Raw genomic sequence first — 22,550 nt, 5'->3', positions numbered from 1 at the left:
TTGTGGAATCAGAGGGAGGAGCGTTAGCCTCTCAGGCTAAGGCCGGAGTGTTTCCCAAGACAGTTTCGGGGCTTCATAAATGCTCCTAAATCAAGGTAGCGTGTTTGCTCGCCATCTGGTTGGAGGAGAGGATGTGGTCTCAGCCATGGATGTCTCTGGAAATCCACGGAGACTGTGAGACAGCATTCATGTCCCATTTTGCTTGATTGATGGTGGAACAGGAGTGAGACCTCCTAGGGATGCATCAGATATGACAGAGGCTTTGCCTCCAGCACAGAGAGAAGGCACAGCCTTAAGGTTGGCGTGAATTGGTTTTTTTGAGTGACGTAACATAACCACATGAAATATAAAGAGGAAGCCAGCCCACGGAGAAGCATGGAGCACGTGAAAATGTGTGTTTATTCAGATTTCCTCTTCTGAATTTCTAAATAAATCAGAATTTAAACCCCGCCCCAGACACAGCTGAGGGTTTAAGGAGAAGGCACAACAGGAAGCCCAGGAGGGCTGGGTGTCCTCATAGCTCCTCCAAAGGGGGTCATCTTTCCCTGTTCATTGTGCACTGCTAATCAGTTATTCCATCAGAAAATTCACCTGGAGTGTAATTTTCTCATTTGGGAGGTCAAAAAAAAAAAAAAAATCAGCACGCCCAAACAGACTCCAATTTAAATTGTATTGAAGTAATCCAGACTTGGACAAAGAGTGTTTTTACTTGTATGTAGAGCCTAGATAACATACACATACATACATACCACAAACACATATGCATGCACTTACACATGCACACACACACCTACATGCACAAACATACATACCATAAACACACATTTACATGTACACGTGCTACACACAGATGCACACACACATGCACACATACATATACAACATGTAGCACACACGCAGCCTCTTTCTGCATGTATATTACACATTTTAATGAACAGTACTTGGTTATGGCGACACATTGAAAGTAGAAATATAAATATTAAAGAGCAAAAAAAATCTTTGTTGGGTTTCATAGTCACAGAGATATGAGTACATGCATGTACATATATGTATATATAAATCTTAGTTTTATCCAAATAGAGTCAAATATATTATAAGTTGCTTTAGTTACTGTAATAGAGTATCTGAGATTGGGTAACATGTAGAGAGATGTTTAGGGCTGGCGAGATGGTTCGGTGGGTAATGGCACTTGCTGCTAAGCCTGAAGACCTGGTTTTGACTCTGGGGTCCATATGGTGAGAGAACCAACTCCTATAGATCATCCTATACCTCTACATGTATGTGACATGTATATAACATGTATGTAACATATATGTGATATGTATGTGACATGGAACATATGATCACAAACATCACACATTACATTAGAAAATAGAGCTTTAGTTGTGTATGGACCTTCCCATAATGAATATGTATTCTTCATTTTATGTATTCCTAGGTGTACACAGGCATATGGTGGTAACTCGGGGAGTCTCCTCCTCACTTGAGGTCACAGTTTTGCCTTATGGTACATGTATTCCAAACCAGTTCAGGCCAGATTGACCTTTCCATTCTTCATACCTGGTTGCGCTGGGAAGGTATATTTGGATAGGAACTGTCTAAGTTTGCTTGTTGTTACGGGAGGAGAAACCTATTTCATTATTGAGAGAGGCATGTAAGTGTAGCCCGAGTAGGTAGGGATCCAAGGTAGCTGGATGCACTGTTCAGAGAGGGACATGTGGCACAGTAAGCAGCTGCCAAGTGCATTGTTAGAAGAGCAGAGTGTATATAACCCAACCCAAGTGGAGTTCTAGGCTTCTAACTCATTCCCTATGCTTGCCTGCCTTGTATGGAAAATGCTAACATTTCCCTTCTGGAGAGGCCCTTGTTTAATTCAAGGACTGTTGGAGTTTTGGCCAGCGGGGTTCATCTGCATTCTATACTTGGCTTTTCCGGGAGATGCTTAAGATTCTTTGACTTTTTCCGTGATGGGAGGGGAAGAAGGGTTGTGTGGCTATGGAGCACTTTGCTGGGATGGTGGGTAAAGATGCTATTATGCCGATTTCCTCACAGAGCAGAATGGACCTTGACCCTGACTCTCCTCCTCTTTCTTGTGCAGAGAGCACGGGTCGAGGTGTTGCAGACAGCCTGCAGAGGTTTGCTTCCCTGCCTGCCTATCTCCCAGCCAGCTTCCACGTCACCAATGCAGAAGAGGCTTTCTTCCTCAAGGAGGCCAACCAGGACCTCATGCGCAATGCCAGCCTGCAGGCCCGATCCGCCACGCTCTTCATCCACCGTGCCCAGAGCCCTCCAGCCATCAATGCCAGCTACGGCCCCTTCTCCGTAGAGAAGACCGTGCCCTGGGACTTCCTGCTCACGCCCACCCCTTTCGGAAATATGGAGAGGTTCCCTTTCAACTGGAGGCTCAAATCCCATATCCTCGACAGCTCCATCTTTTCCAACCGACCCAAAGTGCAGACACTGTTCTACGTCACTGGCATGGGCTGGGATGAAAATGACCCTGGGGATGATCTTCCCTGTGTCAAGATGTTTGCCTTCCCAGAGGCCAGGGAGGTGGCAGCCAGCTGCCGGCTGCAGGGGGCCCCTGGGCTGTGTGTGGCACAGCTAGAGCTGTTACCTGAGTGGTTCAGCTCGGGTCTGGACCTCGAACCCCGGGAGGAGATCCCAGCGTTGCTGGGCGGTACAGCCATGGAACTATATTTTGCCCTTTATCCAGCCAACGAGGCCGGCCAATGCCCCCTGGAGGAGGAGGGCAAATGGGAAAATAACATCCACTCAGAACAAGAGGAACCTCAGCCAGTGCTCCCCGCCCGGGAAAGGATCGGCAGCGTGGTGGTCTACCCTACCCAGGATGACTTGCGGTGGTCCTTGGTGAGCCTCGACGACAACGTGGCTCTTTCCATCCCTCTGAACCTCATCCGAGAAGGGGACACGGCCACCTTCTTGGTTTCTCTGACCAGTGGTTCCCTGGCAGAGCAGTTCACTCTTCGGTGAGTGGTTTTGTGACATCGGATGGGAGAACTGGCTCTTGGTGAGCCCTGAGCTGTCAGCTACTAGGATGGTCACTTGATCACTGTGAAGGAGCTGTCAGAGACTCATATGTGTTCATTTCTAGTTAAGGTTGTGAGGATGGGTTTTTTATCTAGTAATTACCAACAGCGAAGCCCTGACCTCTGTTTTCACAAGTGAGGGGGCGGGCAGTTTTAGAGGGAGGATTGGAGGGTAGAGAAGAAAGCTGAAGGAGAGTGACAAGAGTGCTCAGGGTCACCAGTGTGGATGTGACACCTGCTTCATCTCCTTGCTGGCTGTGACTGTTAGAGGTCTGCCCTCCCCAGAACCCGGGAGACAGAGCCCTGTTTTTCCCAAGGATTCTATTTCCAAGAAATGGCTCTCGGGTCCTTGAGAGCGACACTTGTGAGCTTTAAGAGATACGTGTTTATGGTTCAGTGAATGCTTTAGAAGATGGAGTTAGGGCACCGTGCAAAAACCCAAACCAAACCCAAAACCAGAGTAGACGCTTGCAGCTCTGTTCGTGGCCTGAGAACAGCACAGAGGTGCCTTACTCTGGGCTTCCTGTTTAGGGAGTCCCTTTCGACATAGAGGTGTAAGAATACACTGGAAAGGTGAGCTCAGACCTTCCCTAGCGACCTAGCACTCTCTCATGAGAGGTTTATTCCCGTCAGACCTGTCACTTTCTATGAGAATTCTCCTGGGTGGAGTCAGTCTTATGGCCCATCTAGGACAGACCTTAACCAGGCTTTCTCACAAATGCTGCCTCCTCTATGCAGACACAGAAGGCAGCGGTTCAGAAAGTAACAGCATGGTCCCTTGAGTCCTCAGTGTTTCTTGACAAGGTTCAACTCCCAGAGACAACGTGAGAGCTCTGGGGGGCTGCACTGGAGTGCTGTTGGCTTTCCCAGTTCATCTCGTGTTGTGAAGCTGCCCCTCCTTCTTTTCTTGCCTAGACTGACTTCCATGTGGCAATCTCTGTGCTGATTAGTCTGTGCCCTATAGGCTAATTGCAATTTCATGGTATTAAAGAAAATGGATAACAGAGGGGGAAGGGGAGAGGGAAGGGGATGAGAGAGAGAGAGAGAGAGAGAGAGAGAGAGAGAGACCCGTTTTGTGGCTTGAAGGAGAAATGAGGCATATTTCTAGCACTGCATACAGAAGAAGCTCAATTTTCGTGCCTTTGCACAGCAGAAGAACTGTTGAGAATTAATTTCATTTCGGAGCAGAGTCGGATCGTGCTGCAGCAATCTGTAAGATCGATAGAACGTTCCATCACCGAGCGAGTTCATAAAGCCCTAATAGGACCCTCTGACCACAAGAACCATAGCCCAAGCCACAGGCAAGCTTTATTTATTTGCCATCTGTATGTAAATTCTGCTGTTATGGAAATTTTGTGGCATCTAGATAAGGCACAATGTACTGGAATCGTGGAGCTGAGATTTAAAAAAAAAAAAAGCCACGTCTATGTATAAACGTGGGTGAGAAATTAGTGTGATAATCAGCCTCAGGCTTGGGCCAACCTGTGGTCAAGAGTATGTTCACTTGAATGCACGGTACCGCATGGCTCCTTTGAATATGCAGTCCTGGGTAGTTCGTTTGAGCACGAAGGACTCACTCAGATGCTAAATGGGCTTGATGAACGTTTAGGTGGTTAAATTTCTTGCTTTGCAAGCAGGGGGATTTGAGTTCTATCCCTGGAACGTTTATGCAAAAATAAAAAAGCCAGGCATGTGGTGTGAGATTATAATCCCAGCCCTGGGGAGATGGGGCAGAAAGGCTCCGTGGGACTCACTGGTCAGCTGTGGTCTCCTCTGTATTAGTCAGGGTTCTTGGAAGAGACAGACACGATTGGATGAACACATATAATAGAAGGGTATTTATTAGAGTGACTCACAGGATGCAGTCTGGGTTGTCTAGTCATAGCTGTCTCCTGACTGAAGATGAAGAATGCGATAGTTGTTCAGGCCCGGAGGCTGGATGTCTCTACAGTCCTAGTCTGTTGCTGGAGTGAGGCCTGGAGGATTCCTGGAGAGTTGCTGGTCTTCAGTCCATATTGGGATCTAGAAGATGTTGGATGGGACAGTGACAGGATAGATGAACAAGCTATCGAGAGTGAGGGCAAGCATGAAAAAGCAAAGTTTCCTTCCTGTATGTCCTTTCATCTGAGCCACCCCCAGAAGGTACAGCCCAGGTTTAGCAGGGGTGGGGTACGGTGGTCTTCCACTTCAAGAAATTTGATCAAGAGAAATTCCAGGAATGTCTAGTAGTTTGGGTTTCAGTTGATTCCAGATTTGACAACTGGAATTAAAACTGTCATGTTTGTCCTTCTGGTTCCAGGCTGGAGTGTGTGTGTGTGTGTGTGTGTGTGTGTGTGTGTGTGTGTGTGTGTGTGTGTGTGTGTGTAGAGAGAGAGAGACAGAGACAGAGACACAGAGAGACAGAGAGACAGAGACACAGAGAGACATACACAGAGACAGAGAGATGGAGAGAGAAAGACAAAGAAAGAGAAAGAAGCACAAAGACAGAGACAGCCACACAGAGACACCCTGTGCATGCATACTCACGTACACACACACACACACACACACACACACACACACACACACACACACACACACAGCCCAGAGATAAGCAGGAGGCTATAGCTCACCCTTTTATCAGTTCTCAGAGCCCAGTGCCAATCTCCTCAGAGACTCCCCAGGTCTGTGCACAGAGGTTGACTTCATTGCGAAAGGACACATATTTCTGGAGTTAATTGCAGCCGGGAACAGAGCATCACCCTCCTCTGCTTTTGAGCTTAAAACTGCACTGGAACAGGAGAGAAGGAAGCAGGGCACAGGTGTGTGCGGCACCCACTGGGTTACATAATTATCGGCCCGGGGTGACTCGTTCTGTAACTGGTGGCTGCCGTGGTCTTGAAGGAGCCCACGGCACACTAGAACGCCAGAGTAGAAAGTTTGACTCTGCTGAAGCAGCTTCACGTTACCATGGTGACGGGACAGGCATTCTGAGGAAGCCGCAGCCTGGTTGGGTGAGACCCAGCACAAACACAGACTCACCTCTGCGTTCTAGTGCTTGCTGTGTTTTGTTAGTTCGGCCTCCTTCCAAAAGTTCCCATGTTCTGCGGTGACGTTCGTAGGCTGCACACCGTCTCCACGGCAGCGCGTCCTCACAACCGGGAAAGCACCAGCCATCCGGAAGTGGAGTTAGGATGATACCCAGAAGGCCCTTGGAGGCGAGGGTATGGAGGACAGGTCACTGGGTTTTGTCTGTCTTCCATCCAAAGTACTTCGGGGAGATGGTCTACGGTGCCCCACAGCCACCTGGGAATCTCATCTGTTGCTTTATTGTGTTGGGAACAACAAGAACCCACAAGGCTCCGAGCCCTTGGCAGACTGCAGTGTCTGGCTGGCATTCAGTAACATTGTAACATTGTTCTGCTTCCATTGGTACTAATTTTAGGGTTTTCGCTCTCTTTACCGAAAGTGAGGCTGGTTTGGTTTTCACGGCAAGAGCGAGCGTGTCGCTCTCTCCCGAGAGAAGGTAAAGTCAAGTCAGCCAGCTTTCAAGCAGAACAGGAAGTCGTCGTACAGGTGGTACCTGGGAAAAAAAGCAAAATGGTACAGGATGATCTAGGGATTTCCAGGACCAGGAAGGCCGAGTGTGATGGTGTGTATTTTTCTATCCCTCTAACTTGGCCGGTCTCAACCTGTATGACATAACCCCTTGGGGGAGGGGCGGCCAAATGACCCTTTCAACAGGGGTCACCGAAGCCCACTGGAGATGTTAGGTATCTGCATTAGTATTTATAATGGCGGCAGAATTACAGTCGTGAAGCAGCAATGCAATTATTTTGTGGTCGGGGGTCACCGTGACAGGAGGAACTGTCCTAAAGGGTCACAGGCTCAGGAAGGAGGAGCACCCGTGTTCTAACTGATGAATGGGATCAGCCTCAGATGAAGCTTGAGTTTGAGGTCGGGTCTTCAAAGGTCACTGGCTGGTTGTGTCGGAGATGGCCATCTGTGTCCCCTTCCTTGTTCAGCCGCCGTCACCTGTAGGCAGCTCTCTGGAACAGGGGTGATTTCAACTTCCCTTGCTGCAATTTTGTCCCCTTGAAAAAATCCCCCTTACTCCCACTTCTCCAAGGCCTGAGTCCAGAGGGAATTGCCCAAGACAGTGAACAAAGTTTGAGGCTGAGGGAGGGGCTCACAGGAGGACATCTTGTTTACCACTCTTCCTCTGAAGGTTGAAGGTAAGCCTTCCATAAAACGGGGATGTTGAGCGGTTCCTGCGGAGATCACAGGGTCCCATTGGCACAATCTGCGAAATGACAGTACACCTTCACAGATGTACCCAGTTTTCAGCGAGTGAGCATGCCCGCAGGTGTGCCCTCACCCGGGCATCTAGGAAAGAGGAAGTAGGCACATTTATGACATATCCCTATCACCCAGCATTTGGGAGGTTGGGGCAGGAGGGTCATCATGAGTTTGAGGCTAGCCTGGGCTACATAGGAAATCCTTCTTTCTCACGCACCATCCATGGGAAAAGTTGGCTTCTTTGGTTCAGACATCCGGAAAGGAACCTGAGATACCCAGTGTCTTAGCTTTGATTTCTGTTTCTGGGATACCTCTGATGAGAGCACTCACCTAAGGGAGGAGGGATTTATTTGGTTTAAAATTCCAAACTAAAGCCCATCATTATGGGGAAGTCAAGACTGCATGGATACGAAGCAGCTGTTCACATCATATCCACAGTCAAGAGCAGAGGGAGGGCCTTGGATTAACACATGCATGTGATTAATTCTAAATGCTATGGTCCACAGCTACCAGAGGCCTCTAGGCCTCTGCTCATGGGTGAGCATGGGGATTTTGTGAGCCACTGTCCTAAAGGGTGTATCTGTTTCACACTGATGGGGACCTGCCCTAGGAGGGTATGGAAGGTTCTCAGAGCGGGGATGAACAAGGCAGGAGGATATTCGCCTTGTTTGAAAAGAGCAACGAGGGCTGGAGAGATGGCTCAGTGGTTAAGAGCACTGACTGCTCTTCCAGAGGTCCCGAGTTCAAATCCCAGCAACCACATGGTGCCTCACGACCATCTGTAATGGGATTCGATGACCTCTTCTGGTGTGTCTGAAGACAGCTATAGTGTGCTTATATATAATAAATAAATAAATAAAAAAGACAGGAGCAACGAAGGCAGGGGGAGCTCCAGGAAGGAAGCCCTACCAAGGCTGGAGAGTTTGGATTACGGCTCAACTGGAAGAGGGAGGCAGAAACATTGTGGAGGCGGAGTGAGTTGGGCCTCAAGAACCAAGACTGAGGACAGGTGGCTTAGTTCAGCGTCCCTGCATTGTGCTCTGTGCCTCAGTTTCCCCTGGCATAAGACAGGATGACGAAGGGCTTATTATGAAGGGAGATTGAGAGGGATAAACATGTTAGCATGGACCTTGGTCATCCAGCTAGACTTTCCCCCTGGATCCAGACTGACCATGACAGGGACTTGAAGGAGACAGGATGTCTTTTGAGGCTAGGGGGAGGCATGGTGGAAGACTCTTAACCTATGGCAGGAGAATGAGAGGTAGCTGCTTTTTACACAGTGTCTGCTCACCGGGAGGCAGAGGTCACTTGGGCTGGAAGCCAGGTGACTCATACTTTTGGGTAACACCTCTAGTCACCCATCCCCTGCCACAAGGCCCCATCTCTAAAGATCCCATGCTATTTCACAGCAGCATCACCAGCTGGGGACCAAGTGTCAGATGTTGGCCGTTCTGGGCGCTTCTGGCTTGAATCACCATCTGCAATGTCTGGTTGCCTTTTGTCACAGCCTTCCTTATCAGCTCCCCAGGGAATTCACCCACCAAGTGCCCTGTGCGTTCCTACCTGCTCCCCGGAGGCACTCGAGTTCACTGCCTTGGGTCTCAGCAGATGGGAGGAGAGCGGCCGTCTAAAAGTTCTCTTGGCTTCAAGCTTGGAGGGAGAAGCATCAGAACTCCACCTCACCCCAGTACTGACCCTGAGGGACCCTGGGAGCTACTATGATTCCATTCAGGAGCAACTCATGTGGGTGGATGGTAAAAGATCAGTTTGCTTCCTGCTCTTTGCATCTCTATCCACGCAGGGACCCCCAGGATGACAGCCACCTACTTCTCTGTCTTTGAACGGGGCAAGAGACCTCAGAGGGGGATAGGGCTGGTTTGGGAGGGGTTGCCTACTACTGTTGAAAATATTAGTCTGGGGCTGGAGAGATGGCTCAGTGGTTAAGAGCACTGACCGCTCTTCCAGAGGTCCTGAGTTCAAATCCCAGCAGCCACATGGTGGCTCACAACCATCTGGAATGGGATCTGATGCCCTCTTCTGGTGTGTCTGAAGACAGAGCACTCACATACATAAAATAAATATATAAATCTTAGAGAGAGAGAGAGAGAGAGAGAGAGAGAGAGAGAGAGAGAATGTTAGTCTGGCCCAATGAGGATGGAAATGGATTTAAGTATTAGAAAGTAAAGAGGTGCGGGGGTAGCAAGGTGGCCCAACCTGTCAAAGTGCTTGCCGCATAGGCCAGATGACCTGAAGTCCCCAGAAGCCATGATGAAGACCAGGTTCCTGAGAGTTGACCTCTGAAATCTATGTAAACGTTGAGGTGTATGCGCCCAATTCCTGCTTTGGGTCATTCCATGGCTGGTGGTCCTTTCCGAAGTGGAGGGGGGGGGACAAGAGACATGGAGTGGTTTTGTTTGTATTTATGGGTGGATTGAGGCTTAGTTCAACCAGGAGTGTTTTAAGGATGCTAGTCCTTGGCAATTTCCCCCTTTCTTTTAGATTTGTTTAAGTTAAATATGTCCACGTGTGTGTATACGTACCATGTGCATGAAGTGTCTGCAGAAGCCAGAAGAGGGCATTGGATCTGTAGTTACAGATGGTTGTGAGCCCTGATGTGGGTGCTGGGCACCAAACCTCTGTCCCTCCCTGCAAGAGCAACAAACGCTCTTAACCACCGAGCCGTCTCCGTCCTTGGCACCCTTCAGAGGTGATTTCAAGTATTCATTACGTGAGTCTGGAACATGGGAGAAAGTTCCGTGGCGTAAGAAGTAGTGTGGAGAGAGAAGAGGTGTTGAGAGTGGGCCTGCTCCAGTGCCCTGTGCACACGTGTGTGTCACGGGGGCCGTGAGCACTCTGCTTGCAGACACATGTCCTTAAACAGAGCATAACCCACACATCGGAAGGAAAGAACTGTGTATGTCCGAGGGAGCGAAGAAAGCCTCTTACTGAGGCTCATGAGCCCCCGTAAAGATCCCGATGGAAGACCCTTTCTTTGGTAGAGCCGTGAAAATGTATGTTACCAGAAACATTCTACAAATAGCAGGCTCGACAGAAAATGAGTTTAATTCCATAAAAGGTCAGGCGACTTTTGAGTTATGAACCGCGTCTTTTTTCTGTCTTGGGTTTGTTTGTTAATATTTATTCCAAAGTGATGGATGTGACAAAGGCTAGCTCTCTGACTGCTTCCAGAGATTTCCCTTGATTTAATATTTGCTTTCTTTCCTCACAAGGATGGGGAGAATATTAAACAGCCTTTCTGCATCCCCTCCTTTTGCCCTTGGATGGCAGGGCTAACTTTTTTTTCGTCTTCTGTGAATCCGAGGTGGATTGCAGCTGGTCCTCTGTACAGCAGAAAATGTCAGAGACCGGATGGGTTTTGTCAGTTAATATTCAGTGGCAGTGGCGTAAGAGATGGACGTGGGCAGCTCAGGGGTAGCTCCAGTTCTTGCTGATTTAGGTGCTCAAATATATGTCCAGAAAGCGATACACACGTATCACCTCGGCGTGAACCCTGTGTTCACTTTCAGGAATATGTTAGATGCTGTCTTGGGGTTCCTATTGCTGTGATGAAACACCATCACCAAAGCAACTTGGGGGGTGGTTAATCTGGCTTCTACATCGTACTTCATGATCAAAGGAAGTCAGGACAGGAACTCAAATGGGGCAGAAGCCTGGAGGCCGGAGCTGGTGCAGAAGCCATGGAGGGGTGCTGCTTACTGGCTTGCTCCCTATGCTTGCTCAGCCTGCTTTCTTAGAGAACCCAGGATCACCAGCCCCAGGGCAGCACCATCCACAGTTGGCTAGGCTCTTGCCATTAATTACTAATTAAGATAGTAATTAATTATTACTGTTAATAATTAATAGCGGATCTCATGGAGGCATTTTCTTAATTGAGGTCCCCTCCTCTCAGATGACTTTAGCTTGAGCCAAGTTAGCATGAAACTCTCCAGCACAGACACATTGAGTATTTACGGCTTTATGGAAAGAAAGCTAAGGTCCAAAGATGCCTGGCAAAGGGCTAGTGAGATGGCTCAGTGGGTTAAGAGCGCTTGCTGTATGTGCACGGGGACCTGAGTTTAAATGCACAGCACCCATGTAAGAAGTCCAGCATGGCTGTTTGTGCCTATGGAGGGGTGGATGCTGGGAGATTGGCCAACCAGTCTAGCAGCCTCAAGATGGACTTCAGGTTCAGCGAGAGGTCCTGTCTTGGTTTTGTAAGTTTATGTTTATTTTGTATGTGTAAGTGTGTTTGTTTGTTTGTGTTTTGCCTGCATGTATGTTTGTTTACCACTTGCAAGCCTGGTGCCTGAGGAGGCAGAAGGCGGCTTTGGATCTCCAGTAAAGTAGGACACCACTGTCTGGGTGCTGTGCACTGAACTTTGCTCTCCTGGAAAAGCAGCCAGTGCTCTAACTACTGAGCTACCTCTCCAGATCCATAGAGAGATAACATCTTAAAGAAATAAGGCAGAGAGAATAATAGAAGAAGACACCTGATGTCTGGTGTGTGTCTCGAGGTGTGTGCATCCTAGTTGACTTTCTAGGGTGGAAGATTGCAGAGAGCAAAGAGACAAGAGAGGGCAGCAGGTGCCCATCTTAGCCTAAAGCTCACACAAGTGTGGCCAAGAAACAAACACTTGGTGGAAAGATTATGCTAAAGAAGGTATTGGCGCTGTTTCTAGAATAATGCTCTTCCATGCAAAGGAAGGGTGGCGATTTTATTGGGGAGTCTGCACATTATGTGTTCAAGTGGGAACACCCTCTGGTTGGTGGTGGGAGCACCCTCTGGTTGGTGGTGGGAGCACTCTCTGGTTGTTGGTGTGAACACCCTCTGGTTGTTGGTGGGAGCACCCTCTGGTTGTTGGTGTGAACACCCTCTGGTTGTTGGTGGGAACACCCTCTGGTTGTTGGTGGGAACACCCTCTAGTTGGTGGGAACACCCTCTGGTTGTTGGTAGGAGCACCCTCTGGTCGGTGGTGGGAGCACCCTCTGGTTGGTGGTGGGGAGCACATTCCAAAGCATACTCAGTTTAAGGTCAGAATTCAAGAGGGAAGGAAGGAAGCACGCTTTCCATCACGCTCAGCCCAGGGACACAGAACACAGTTGGCAGGTTAGAGTGGGGCATCTTTTGGGCATGCTCAGTATGATGGTTGGTACCGCCAAATTAACATTCTTTATGGCCATTAGGGAACGAGGCTCGGCATGCCTGTGAGGGAGTTTTCAGATTGCATTAACTGAGGTGGGAAAACCTGCTGTGTCATGAACATGGGCAGTGCTGTCCCATGGGTTGGGGTCTTGGACTGAATACACAGGAGACAGTGAGCTGAGCACCATCATCCGTCTCTCTCTGCTTCCTGACTGTGGCTGTCACGTGACCGGCTGCCTCACGCTCCTGTGCCACGCCTCCCCGCCATGATGGGCTGCCATGATGGGCCGTGCCCTTAAACCATTAATCAAAATAAGCCCTGCTTTCTGTAAATTGTTCTTAGGAGATATTTTGTAGGTAGTGAGAAAAGTCACAGGCCCACAGCTCGTATCACAAAGCAGACAGGAGTCTCACTGGCCTTACCACTCTCTGTATGTACCCAAGGGTGGTGACTCATATTTTTAGTCCTAGCACTTGGGAGACAGAGGCAGGTAGGTCTCCACGAGTTCCAGGTCAGCCTGGTTTACATAGTGAATTTCAGGACAGCCAGAGCTGCTACATAGCAAGACCCTGTATCAAATAAATAAATTAAACTAAGTACGTTTTGGCTGAGATGAAAGGTCAGACACTTGGATAATTTCCCGAAATGGCACCTGCCTTGTGGACATGTGCCACCAAGGGGATGCTCACACCTATACACACAGAAGACCCTGCCCATCCCTGATCTTGGAGCTGAGCCCCATGCTTCTCAGAGATCTTGTTTCTTTAGAGCCTCCCATTTTCTCTCTGACTCAAAGGCCAAAAATAAATATATTTTCAGGATCCACTCCAGAGAGTGCAGGAGGGAGACCCCGTCTGCTCTGCGGGTGCCCTGGCAGGTCTTATGTGGCAGGTACTTGAAGGTCTCCTCACTTGGATTTTTTTCTCTGCCATCTTTCAAATTTAAAGAGCTGTTAAAAAATGTACTCTCAACATGGCCTGCCTCCTCTAGCCTCCAGAATTTAGGCATCTGTCTTTATGTGTATGTTCATGCAGTTACCCGCAGTGGCCAGAAGAGGGCGACAGATTCCCTTGGATCTGGGGTAACAGCTGGCTGTGAGCCTCCTGGCCTGTGTGCTGGGAATCCGATTGGATTCCTCAGCAAGACCAGCAAGTACTTTACAAACTGAGCCCTTTCCCTAGCCCCTAAACCTTGCATTCTGATGGCTCCATTCCCTGGAAGACTTCTGTCTGTGGCTAGCTTGTTACTGAGTCACGTGGCTTACTTTCCTTACGTGTTCTGGACACGTTATGATGGTCACTTTTATGGCTTAGCCTTCGAAACCTCCAGCTCACCACAGCAGCGGGGCCGCTAATCTCTTCGACGTAGCTTCGGATATTGTAGTTTTAAAATACCAAGTGCTAAGAATATCCCCAAGTCTGAAGATACATATTTTTTTTTTCTAAAACAAGGTTAGTGAATATTTAAGACCTGAATTTCTGTGAGCTTAAATCGCTTTAACAAATATAGCCTGAAGTTAAGGGGGATTTAGTTGGGAGACTGAGCTCTAAGAAGAATCTCATAACTTGTGCTTAAGAGACAGGCAACATATCAACAATTTTGCTTTACAAGTGTTTTTAATACCCAGCACGCATTTCTTCCTCGATGACTTGAATCTCTTTTTCTGCATCCCTTTCTTTTTAAATCCTTCTGATACGGGATTAACCTCATCTATTATGGGAAAAAAACCCCATCAAATCAGCCTGTAAAAACTGGCCTTAGGATTTTTGTTTTCAGGAGGAGAATCTTTTTTTTTTTTTTTTTTTTTTTTTTTTTTTCAAACTGAGGATAAAGATGTACGGTCTGGAGTGGTTGCCATCACCCTATAGCCATAAGAAGACACTGTGGGACAAAGCCTTATATATGAGAGCTGGACAGGGTCAGGTGTCTGAAGGAGTCAGGGTATCCTTTGAAAGCTTGGTGACATGTGCCAAAAGTGTGTGTGTGTGTGTGTGTGTGTGTGTGTGTGTGTGTGTGTGTGTGTGATTGGCTTTGCCTTGGGAGGTGGGAAGAAGTTTCTGCCCAGAATTAGGACCAGGACATATCCAGAGAGAATGGCTAGATTCTGCCTGGAGGTTTGGAGTAGTGCTCAGGATGCTTGGCAGTGGGTGCCCAGCAGCCCAGCTAGATCTCCCAAGAGTAGTTAGTACTACTCTTGAATGTTTGAATTCAACCATTAGTGGTGGTCTGTCATCCAGTGTTCTGTGAGCATCCTTAGTCCTGCCAAGACCACAGTGGATGAGGGACTCTCATCCAGGAGAAACTGAGACTCACAAGCTCAGTGATGTAGTTCAGGTCTCACAGGGGTCTCACAGGCCACCGGTTCCCACTTCTGCTCTGACATTGGTATGATGAAGGGGGTTTTCTGAGCCATCGTATGTGCAGGAAGGATCCCCGTGGGAGTTGTTAGAGGACCCACAGGGAAAGGGTGCAGCTTCGGCAAGAAGGACTTTGAATGTAGACATAGGTTCTGGAACATCTTTTTCCCTCGGTCCTTTGGCCAGGGGCAGGGATGGAACAGGGCACCTCTGTTCGTGGCATGCATACATTAACTGCTAGGGTGTCATGGTGTCCAGAAAGGAAGCTTTGTGGAGGAGGAGATTAAGACCCAAATCCAGCAGGAAGAGTGAAGGATCAGATGCAGGAGAGGGGGTAGCAGAGGAGTGACATTGGGGCCTCTGGGGTGTGTTGTTTTTGCTAGAGCTGAGGTGGCCACAGGGAGGGAGAGGGAGGCAGTGCACTGTCTTTGTATCTGATGGACACACAGGGGTTGGCCTCTCTAAGTCCATCCCAGACTCCCTAAGGCAGGTGACAGAGCTAGGCTTCAGGACAGGTCTGGCGCCTAGACATCACCCATTAACACATATACCTCCTCCTCTCACATTTCAATCACGCCTGGCCTGGGTCCCTTACCCACATCCTCCCTCCTTATATAATTTTTTATTACAATTATTCATATATTTAGTGGCTACGTGTTGGATGTCTGTACCGAGGTGCATACATGGAGACCAGAGGTAGCATCAATCTGTTCTCTCTCTCTACCACGTGCTCTCCCCTTACCTATCTTCCTAATACTATGATAAAATTTCCATAAAATAGTTCATTTCAAACCGGGTGACAGAAAATGGAGGTGTGTAGCAACAAGCTATGGCGCTTGTAAAAGGGACACGATTTGTTTATTTGCTTGTTTGTTCATAAGACAGGGTCTCCCAGGTTGACCTTGAACTTGTAGCAATTCTCCTGCCTTGGTTTCCCCAATTCAGGGTTTACCTATGGGAGCCAGTGCCCGCGGTCTGGAACACATCAGCATTACATTTTTCTCTTACATTTATTTCTTTATTTTGTATGTGTGGAGGTGGGCGCCTGGGCCATGGTGGTGTGTGGAGGTCAGAGGACACCTTAAGGAAGTTGGTTTTTTCCCCTCCACCATGTGGGTTCTGGATGCTGAACTCAGGCCATAAGTGCCTTCAACCACTGAGCCCTCTCTCTCCCTAAGGTCAGTCTTAGAGGAAAGCCTTTCACAGCCTCGCCCAGCCTCGCCCCCCTAGTCTCCAGGGAAGGGGATCTCCATGTGATACAGATGCTGTCTGTCTCAACTAGGGTTTCATTGCCGTGAAGAGACATCAAGACCAAGGCAACTCTTATAAAGGACAACATTTAATTGGGGCTGGCTTACAGTTTAAGGAGGTTCAGTCCAGTATCATCATGACCCGAAACATGGCCGTGGCAGACACGGTGGGGGAGAAGTCAAGAATTCTATATCTTGATCCAAAGGTAGCCAGGAGGAGGATCTCATTCCACACTGAATGAAGCCAGAGTCTAGGAAACCTCAAAGCCCACCCCCACAGTGACGCACTTCCTCCAACGAGGCCACACCTCCTAATAGCACCACTCAGGTTGGGCCAAGCATTCAGACACAGGAGTCTTTGGGGGGAGGGGCAAGCCTATTCAGACCACCACGGTGTCTCCCATGGTCCTAGCCAGATGAAATCTGTTTTTCTCATGTGTCTACTTTCTTCTTATGTCATAGAATCAAGGCGGCTGCGGGTGTGAAGATTACGGCCGTGCGGGTGAGCCACGAGGACCAGTGGGCAGTGCAAGAGGAAATTGAGCAGGATGGTACCCAGACCACCGCTGCCCTGTCCTGCATGGGCCACCACCCGGACACTCAGAGCAGGTGAGCCCTGTGATGGGTGGTAGACCAGAGCAGGGGACAGAGAGAAACACGCTCAGGATGGCGGGCGGACCTTCCTTCAGCCGCACCAGCCTGGTGCAGCCACAGCAGGGATTGCACAGCAGCCGCGAGCATCTATCCATTATGGTCCCATGCACAGTACACAGTGAGACTGCCCGTCTCTCATTTATTAGAGTTCAGAGTCCGACAACCATATTGTTATTACTGTTGTTTCCACGAAGAACTGAAGGCTGAAACGGGGCGAACGGATCAGTGAGAGAGCCAAAGGGAAAGCCCTTTTATAAAGCAAGTAGGGTGCTCACAGCTATCAGCCGACTGCTTATTTTTTTAAAATTTAAATTTATTATTAGTTATTATTAGTGTGCGCATCCGTCAGTCAGTCTGCGTGTCATGGTGCATGGAGAGGTCAGAGGACAGCTTTCAGGGGTTTGGTTCATCATCTCCCGTGGGCCCCGGGTTTTAACTCAAGTCCTCGGGCACAAGAGTCAAGCACCTTTACCCGCCGAGCCATCTCTGGCCCCTGGCTGTTTAAATGAGTCTTTTTCTGTTGTTTTGAACCCACTCCTTGGGGTGGGATTAGAAGTGGGGCGTCAGGGGTGGGGTGGCCGTGGGTGCAGAATCTCAAGTCCTTTCCTTGCAATGATCAGAATCCAGCCTGGGGTGGGGGAGTGGTGAGCAGGGGTGAGGGAGGGGCAAGGGAGGGGTGAAGGGGAGGGGAGAGAGGGGCGAGGGGATGAGGGAGGATGAGGGAGGGGCTTGACCACCTCAGCAGCAGGGCATGGAAAGATTCCTAACTCATCAGCCCCACCCCTTGTCACCTCTATTCTCTTCCCTTATGGAGCACCTGTCTGTCTGTCTGTCTGTCTGTCTGTCTCCCGCCTTGGGTCAAGGAGCAGTCCTGTCTGAATGGCTGCTGACCCTGCCACCAGCTCAGATGCCACCCAGGGTGAAGTCCAATGCCCTGGTCACTGAGACAAGCATCTCTGTAAATCATTCTAGACTCCTTTCTCTCTTCTCTAGCTTCGGGTCTTTTACTGCCCAGGAGACCCATGGGCCTTGGGGATGAGTCAGTGTGGGTCGTGAGTGGGCCCCCCATGAGAGTGGAGGCTGAGCTTTTTCCGTGGACTTGCCCGGTGTGTGCTGTCACTTCTCAAGTGACCCCAGCCAACCCCAGAGCCGTACTGTGCTGCCCGTGAGTGTCTTCCAGGAGGAAGGATGACTCAGGCTGAGTGGCCTGACGCTGGTTATGCCACCTCCCACTCAGAGCTCATCAGTCACACCCTGGGGCAGCCAGTGTCAGGGAAGGAGTGTAGGCTGTGACATCACATGACCAGGGCTTCCCTGGATGTCTGAGTGTGCCTGCCAGTCACCCTGGGTCCTGAGTCGTCAACATTGGCTCAAGGGCTTCCAGGTGCAAAGGTGTAGGTGATTGCCCCAAAGTGGCTGCTGAAAAGGGCTTCGTGGCCTCGTGTAGCAAAGACGAAGGCGTCTGTTTCCACAGTTGGTTCACACAGCAGTATTCCGTGTGGCTTCTTGGGCATCTTCCAAGCTTGTGTCCTCATGGCTACTAATGCTTTCAGCCCATCCGTGCATCGAAGACTTATCCAGCAGTATCTAATTATTGGAAGGAAGTGGAATGCCCTCTCCTGACTCCCTCCAGCTCCCTCCCAAGCAGAGTTTTGGTTTGGATCTAGGTAACAGGCAGTGGAAACCCTGCCTAGGAGCAGACCAGCTTGGGAGGTAAATTTCCTGTGTTGCTATGCGGCTGAGGAGAGGCAGGCTTGGCTGCTAGGGCATGAGGGGATGGAGAGGGTAGTCAGTGGGCACAGGTGGCCATGTTCTTCACAGATAGGCTCTGCCCTGGCCTGTAACCCCATTCTGTTTAGCACAGGGTCTGTTGAGTTTATAGCCACAGTGGGAGAATGCACCTCCCTGTGTGGTTATCTAGGCGGTCTTGTCCTGTGGTTGCCGCTAAGGTCCATGCTGACAGTGGTCTACGTCAGAAGTTGGGGTGGGGGGAAGTGTCTGGCACTCTCTGAGTTTCCCCCACAACCTGTCTCCACCCCTCTCCAGGGTCCTCCCTTCCCTCTTGGGAGCAGCGTAGTGACTAGGAACTCCTAGTGTCTGACCACACAGTCACTTTAGGGCAGTGGTCCTCAACCTTTCTAATGGTGCGACCCTTTCATACAGTTCCCCACGTTGCGGTGACCCCCCCAACCGTAAGATTATTTTCGCTGCTACCTCATAACTTTAATTTCGCTACTGCTATGAATTGGAATGCACATATGTCTGTTTTCTGATGGTCCTAGGAGACCCCTGCGGAAGGGTGTTTCAATCCCCAAGGGGGCCACGACCCACAGGTTGAGAACTGCTGCTCTAGGGAGAAGTTGATTTTTCCTGGTTAAGTCTAGCACGAGCCCCAGGATGGTTGTTCTGAGCTCTTCCTGGAACAACTCAGATCATATATCCATCCAGACTGACTCAGAGCGGGGGGTTTGCATCAGAGTTCCCAAGGGCTTGGGCGGAATGGGGAAAGGAGGGAAAGGGTAGTCAGTGGGCACTCAGTGGGGCTTGAACATGAACACTGAGGGTGACGTGAGTTGGAGGGAACTGTCTCTGTAAATGCAATGCCACTCAACCTGACATCGGGCAGGAAGAGGCCAAGAGCCCTGGGCTTATCAAGATGGTCTCCATGGTAGATGCAGAGAGAACTGATTCGTTGAAATGTTACGTTGGCCGAGTGTGCACTCAAAGGACAGAGGAGGAGACCTTGTGTCCTGTTTCCATCATTCCCCTGAGGCAGGGTCTCTCACTGAACCTGGCTGGCTGCCTGCAAGCCACAGTCATCTCCCGTCTCCACAACCCTACAGTGCTTGGGTTACATGCCCAGCTTTTTACGTAGGGGTTAGGGGTTCGAAGTCAGGTCCTTATGCTTTTGCAGCAAGCCCTCTTGTTTACTGAGCCATATAGGCAGCCCACGGTCATGCTTTGCATGGAAAAGAAGTGTTCTGCTTCTCAGAAGTCCCTTTTTGTTTTTGCGATTTTTTTCTCTTCTTTAGAAGAAATTTAAAAAAAAAATGCTACATGGAAAAGAGGAAGCCGTTTCTCAAATGAGAGGGGCTCCCCTCCCAGAGACCTCTCTGTGTGTGTGTGTCTCCGTCATGTTCAGGGTTCAACTCCCCCCACCCCCAGCAGGGAGCCCTCCTCCAGCACGACAGCCTGATCATACCTATGAATATCCTCCTGAAACCATTACATAATCGAATATCCCTCTGAAACGATTCCGTAATCTAAATAAGTAATTGCTTCTTTTTATATGTCGGTCTCATTGTGAAATCAAATGAGGTGTGAAATACAGGCTCACGTAACTGAGTCTGTCGGCGAGCAAAGTGCACGTATCCCCGGCAGAACACCCCGCCGCCCGCCGAACACTGTAATCTCCGAATTGTGACAACCTCAAGTGGAATTGAGGGTTTAATAGGATATAATGTACAAACTGCCTGAAATCCCGCGATAAGAATTAAAACTGTGTTGTGCGGGGAAGGCCCAGCGTGCTCCGTGGCGGGGGGGGCGGGGAGGCAGTAAAGGTCTTCATTTGAAATATTCTAATGAAGGCCGGGGGGTGTGTGTGACATGAGCTGCAGAGACACGGACCACAAGAGAAACACGGGAGTTGCCCGGGGAGGAGAGATTAGGAAAAGAAGCAAATTTGGAAGTGTTTGGAACAGATAACAGGGAGCCCAAGGAAATCAAAGGGAGATGAGGGTCCGAGAGCATGGGCACGGTGGGTTCCCTGGGTGACTGGCCAGTTAGTTGGATCTCAAACTGCAGGAAGTAGCTGCCATTTGGGGTGTGTGTGTGTGTGTGTGTGTGTGTGTGTGTGAGCACACACATGTGTACATGCATGTAGAGGCCACAGTCAATGGTAAGCGATTGACCTTCTCAATTGATGTTCACCTCGCTCGTGCTCTCTCTCTCTCTCTCTCTCTCTCTCTATATATATATATATATATATGAGTGATTTATTTTTACTTTATGCACATGAATGCTTTGTATGCATGTCTGTGTACAGGAGGCATGCCTAGTGCCCTTGGAGGCCAGAAGAGGGTGTTAGAGCCCCTGGGATTGGAGTTACAGATGGTTTCGAGCCACCATGTGGGTGCTGGGAATTGAACCTGGGACCTCTGGAAGAGCAACCAGTGCTATTTGTTTGTTTGCTTATTCTTCTCTCATATATGACATCCTGACCGAAGTTTCCCCTACCTCCTCTCCTCCTTCTCCCCTGCCTCTCTTCTTTATATATATATTTGCACGCATGCACAAACATACCTGAGCGAATGAATGCTTGGGTTAGGCGTCCCGAAACATCCACAAAGGCCCTTGCATTCTCTAGTAACTGGGTCCAGTTTCAGGGCTGGTGGTGAGTGAGCATGGCATCAGGGTCTGTGGTTCAGGGTTCTGCTTCTCCTCTGGAGGCGTCCAGACACTGCTGGCTTGGAGAGTATAGGGCAACGTCTGGGATAGGTGGGGTCCACAGTCTGCCCCTCACTCCAGGGCATCAGATGCTGCCATTTGCCAGGCCAGAGGGTAAGGCAGAGTCCAGGAGGAAAGCTATGGTTCCATGTCTTTCGATTTCTTCCTCTCGGGGTGTCCAGGTGATACCAGGCTGAAAGGAGGAAGGGTGTCGGGGAAGACCTTCTCTGAGAATTTCAGTGTTACGGTTCTTTTGGCCTCTGATCGTCTTCAGTGAAGCAGCTCTCTGAGATAATCTTAGCTTGTTCATATTTCCTTTCTTGAGGTAGGTTTGACTGTGTCTACTTTATCCATATATCTATGTATGAATATCCAGGGGGACAAAGGTGATTGGCTGAAGGCTAAGGCTAGAGAGACGCCTCATTTGCATGGGAAAGAATTCCGGCCGCTGTACTAAGTGACTGACTACCTGTGACCACCTGATTGGAGGTCTCCAGGTCACTTGTTCCGAGGCAGGGACAGAAACAGGGAGGGAGTTAGCTCCAATCCTGCCGGTCTCAGGATGAGACTCTAATATCGGTTTTTGAGATTTCCAGGGTTTAGACATGTTCCACCTCATCAGTTCCACACCAATTCCTCCGGTGGCACGAGACACGTGCCCCAGCTGGGTCTGTTGCACAAGGGTCTCGGATGTCATACCGCTGATCAGAAATCCCTCCCAGATTCTGTGGGGTCGAGATGTGAGAAGGGCAGAATAGCAACAGGGCTGGGTGGTGGAGGGGATGGGAGAGAGATGGGGTCCCAGGGACATGCTCAGAGGGAAGGCCTGTCTGGGAACATTGGCCTGAGGTGGGAAGAATGGGGCTTAGCCATGCAGGGGTCCGGGGAAGAACTTTCCAGGCAGAAAAGAGCAGGCGTGAAGGGCCGGGGTGTTAGTCTGTGCAGGCTGCACACATTCCTGAAACCACATCCAATTCCCAAGTTCCTCTCTGCCTCCTTTGTCCTGTGTGACCACCAGCAGGTCCCAAAGCCTTTACTGAGAGCAGGTATGGGGTCTGGTGACAAGCTGTCATGGGGACAGAGTCTCTGTTCTCTGAAGCTGACTTACCCATGGTTCATAGAGACGGACTGTTGTTGAAAGCATTGTGTTCATTGGTGTCCAGAGGCAATAACTACCAATAGGAGAACAGGGCAGGGGACAGCCTAGGATCTGGAGGTTCCTTTAGATAGGTTGGTGGAGGAAGGCTTCTCTGAGGAACAGAGCTCAGAGCAGGTGTGGGAGAGATGGAGGGAACACTCATCACAAGCCCTCAGGCAGCCAACTGTGGCATGGTCTGGGGGTCACCATAGAGGTCAGGGATGCTGTCGTGC

The 22,550-nt window shown here is 49.6% G+C and overlaps 1 protein-coding gene across 3 annotated transcripts in view; it reads left to right on the top strand.

Moving 5' to 3' along the window:
* The window catches only part of Tmem132b (transmembrane protein 132B), a 262,144-nt gene that overhangs the window by 92,846 nt on the left and 146,748 nt on the right, over window positions 1–22,550 (top strand). For all 3 annotated transcript variants that reach the window (XM_032887118.1, XM_032887120.1, XM_032887119.1), the window contains exons 2-3: window positions 2,099–2,990; window positions 16,542–16,688. In XM_032887118.1, coding sequence (XP_032743009.1) covers window positions 2,099–2,990; window positions 16,542–16,688 — 1,039 coding nt within the window. The remainder of the gene's footprint in view (window positions 1–2,098; window positions 2,991–16,541; window positions 16,689–22,550) is intronic.

The sequence above is a fragment of the Rattus rattus genome, chromosome 16, assembly GCF_011064425.1.
Source record: "Rattus rattus isolate New Zealand chromosome 16, Rrattus_CSIRO_v1, whole genome shotgun sequence".
Taxonomy (NCBI): domain Eukaryota; kingdom Metazoa; phylum Chordata; class Mammalia; order Rodentia; family Muridae; genus Rattus; species Rattus rattus.
This window is presented reverse-complemented; position numbering and strand designations above follow the sequence as displayed.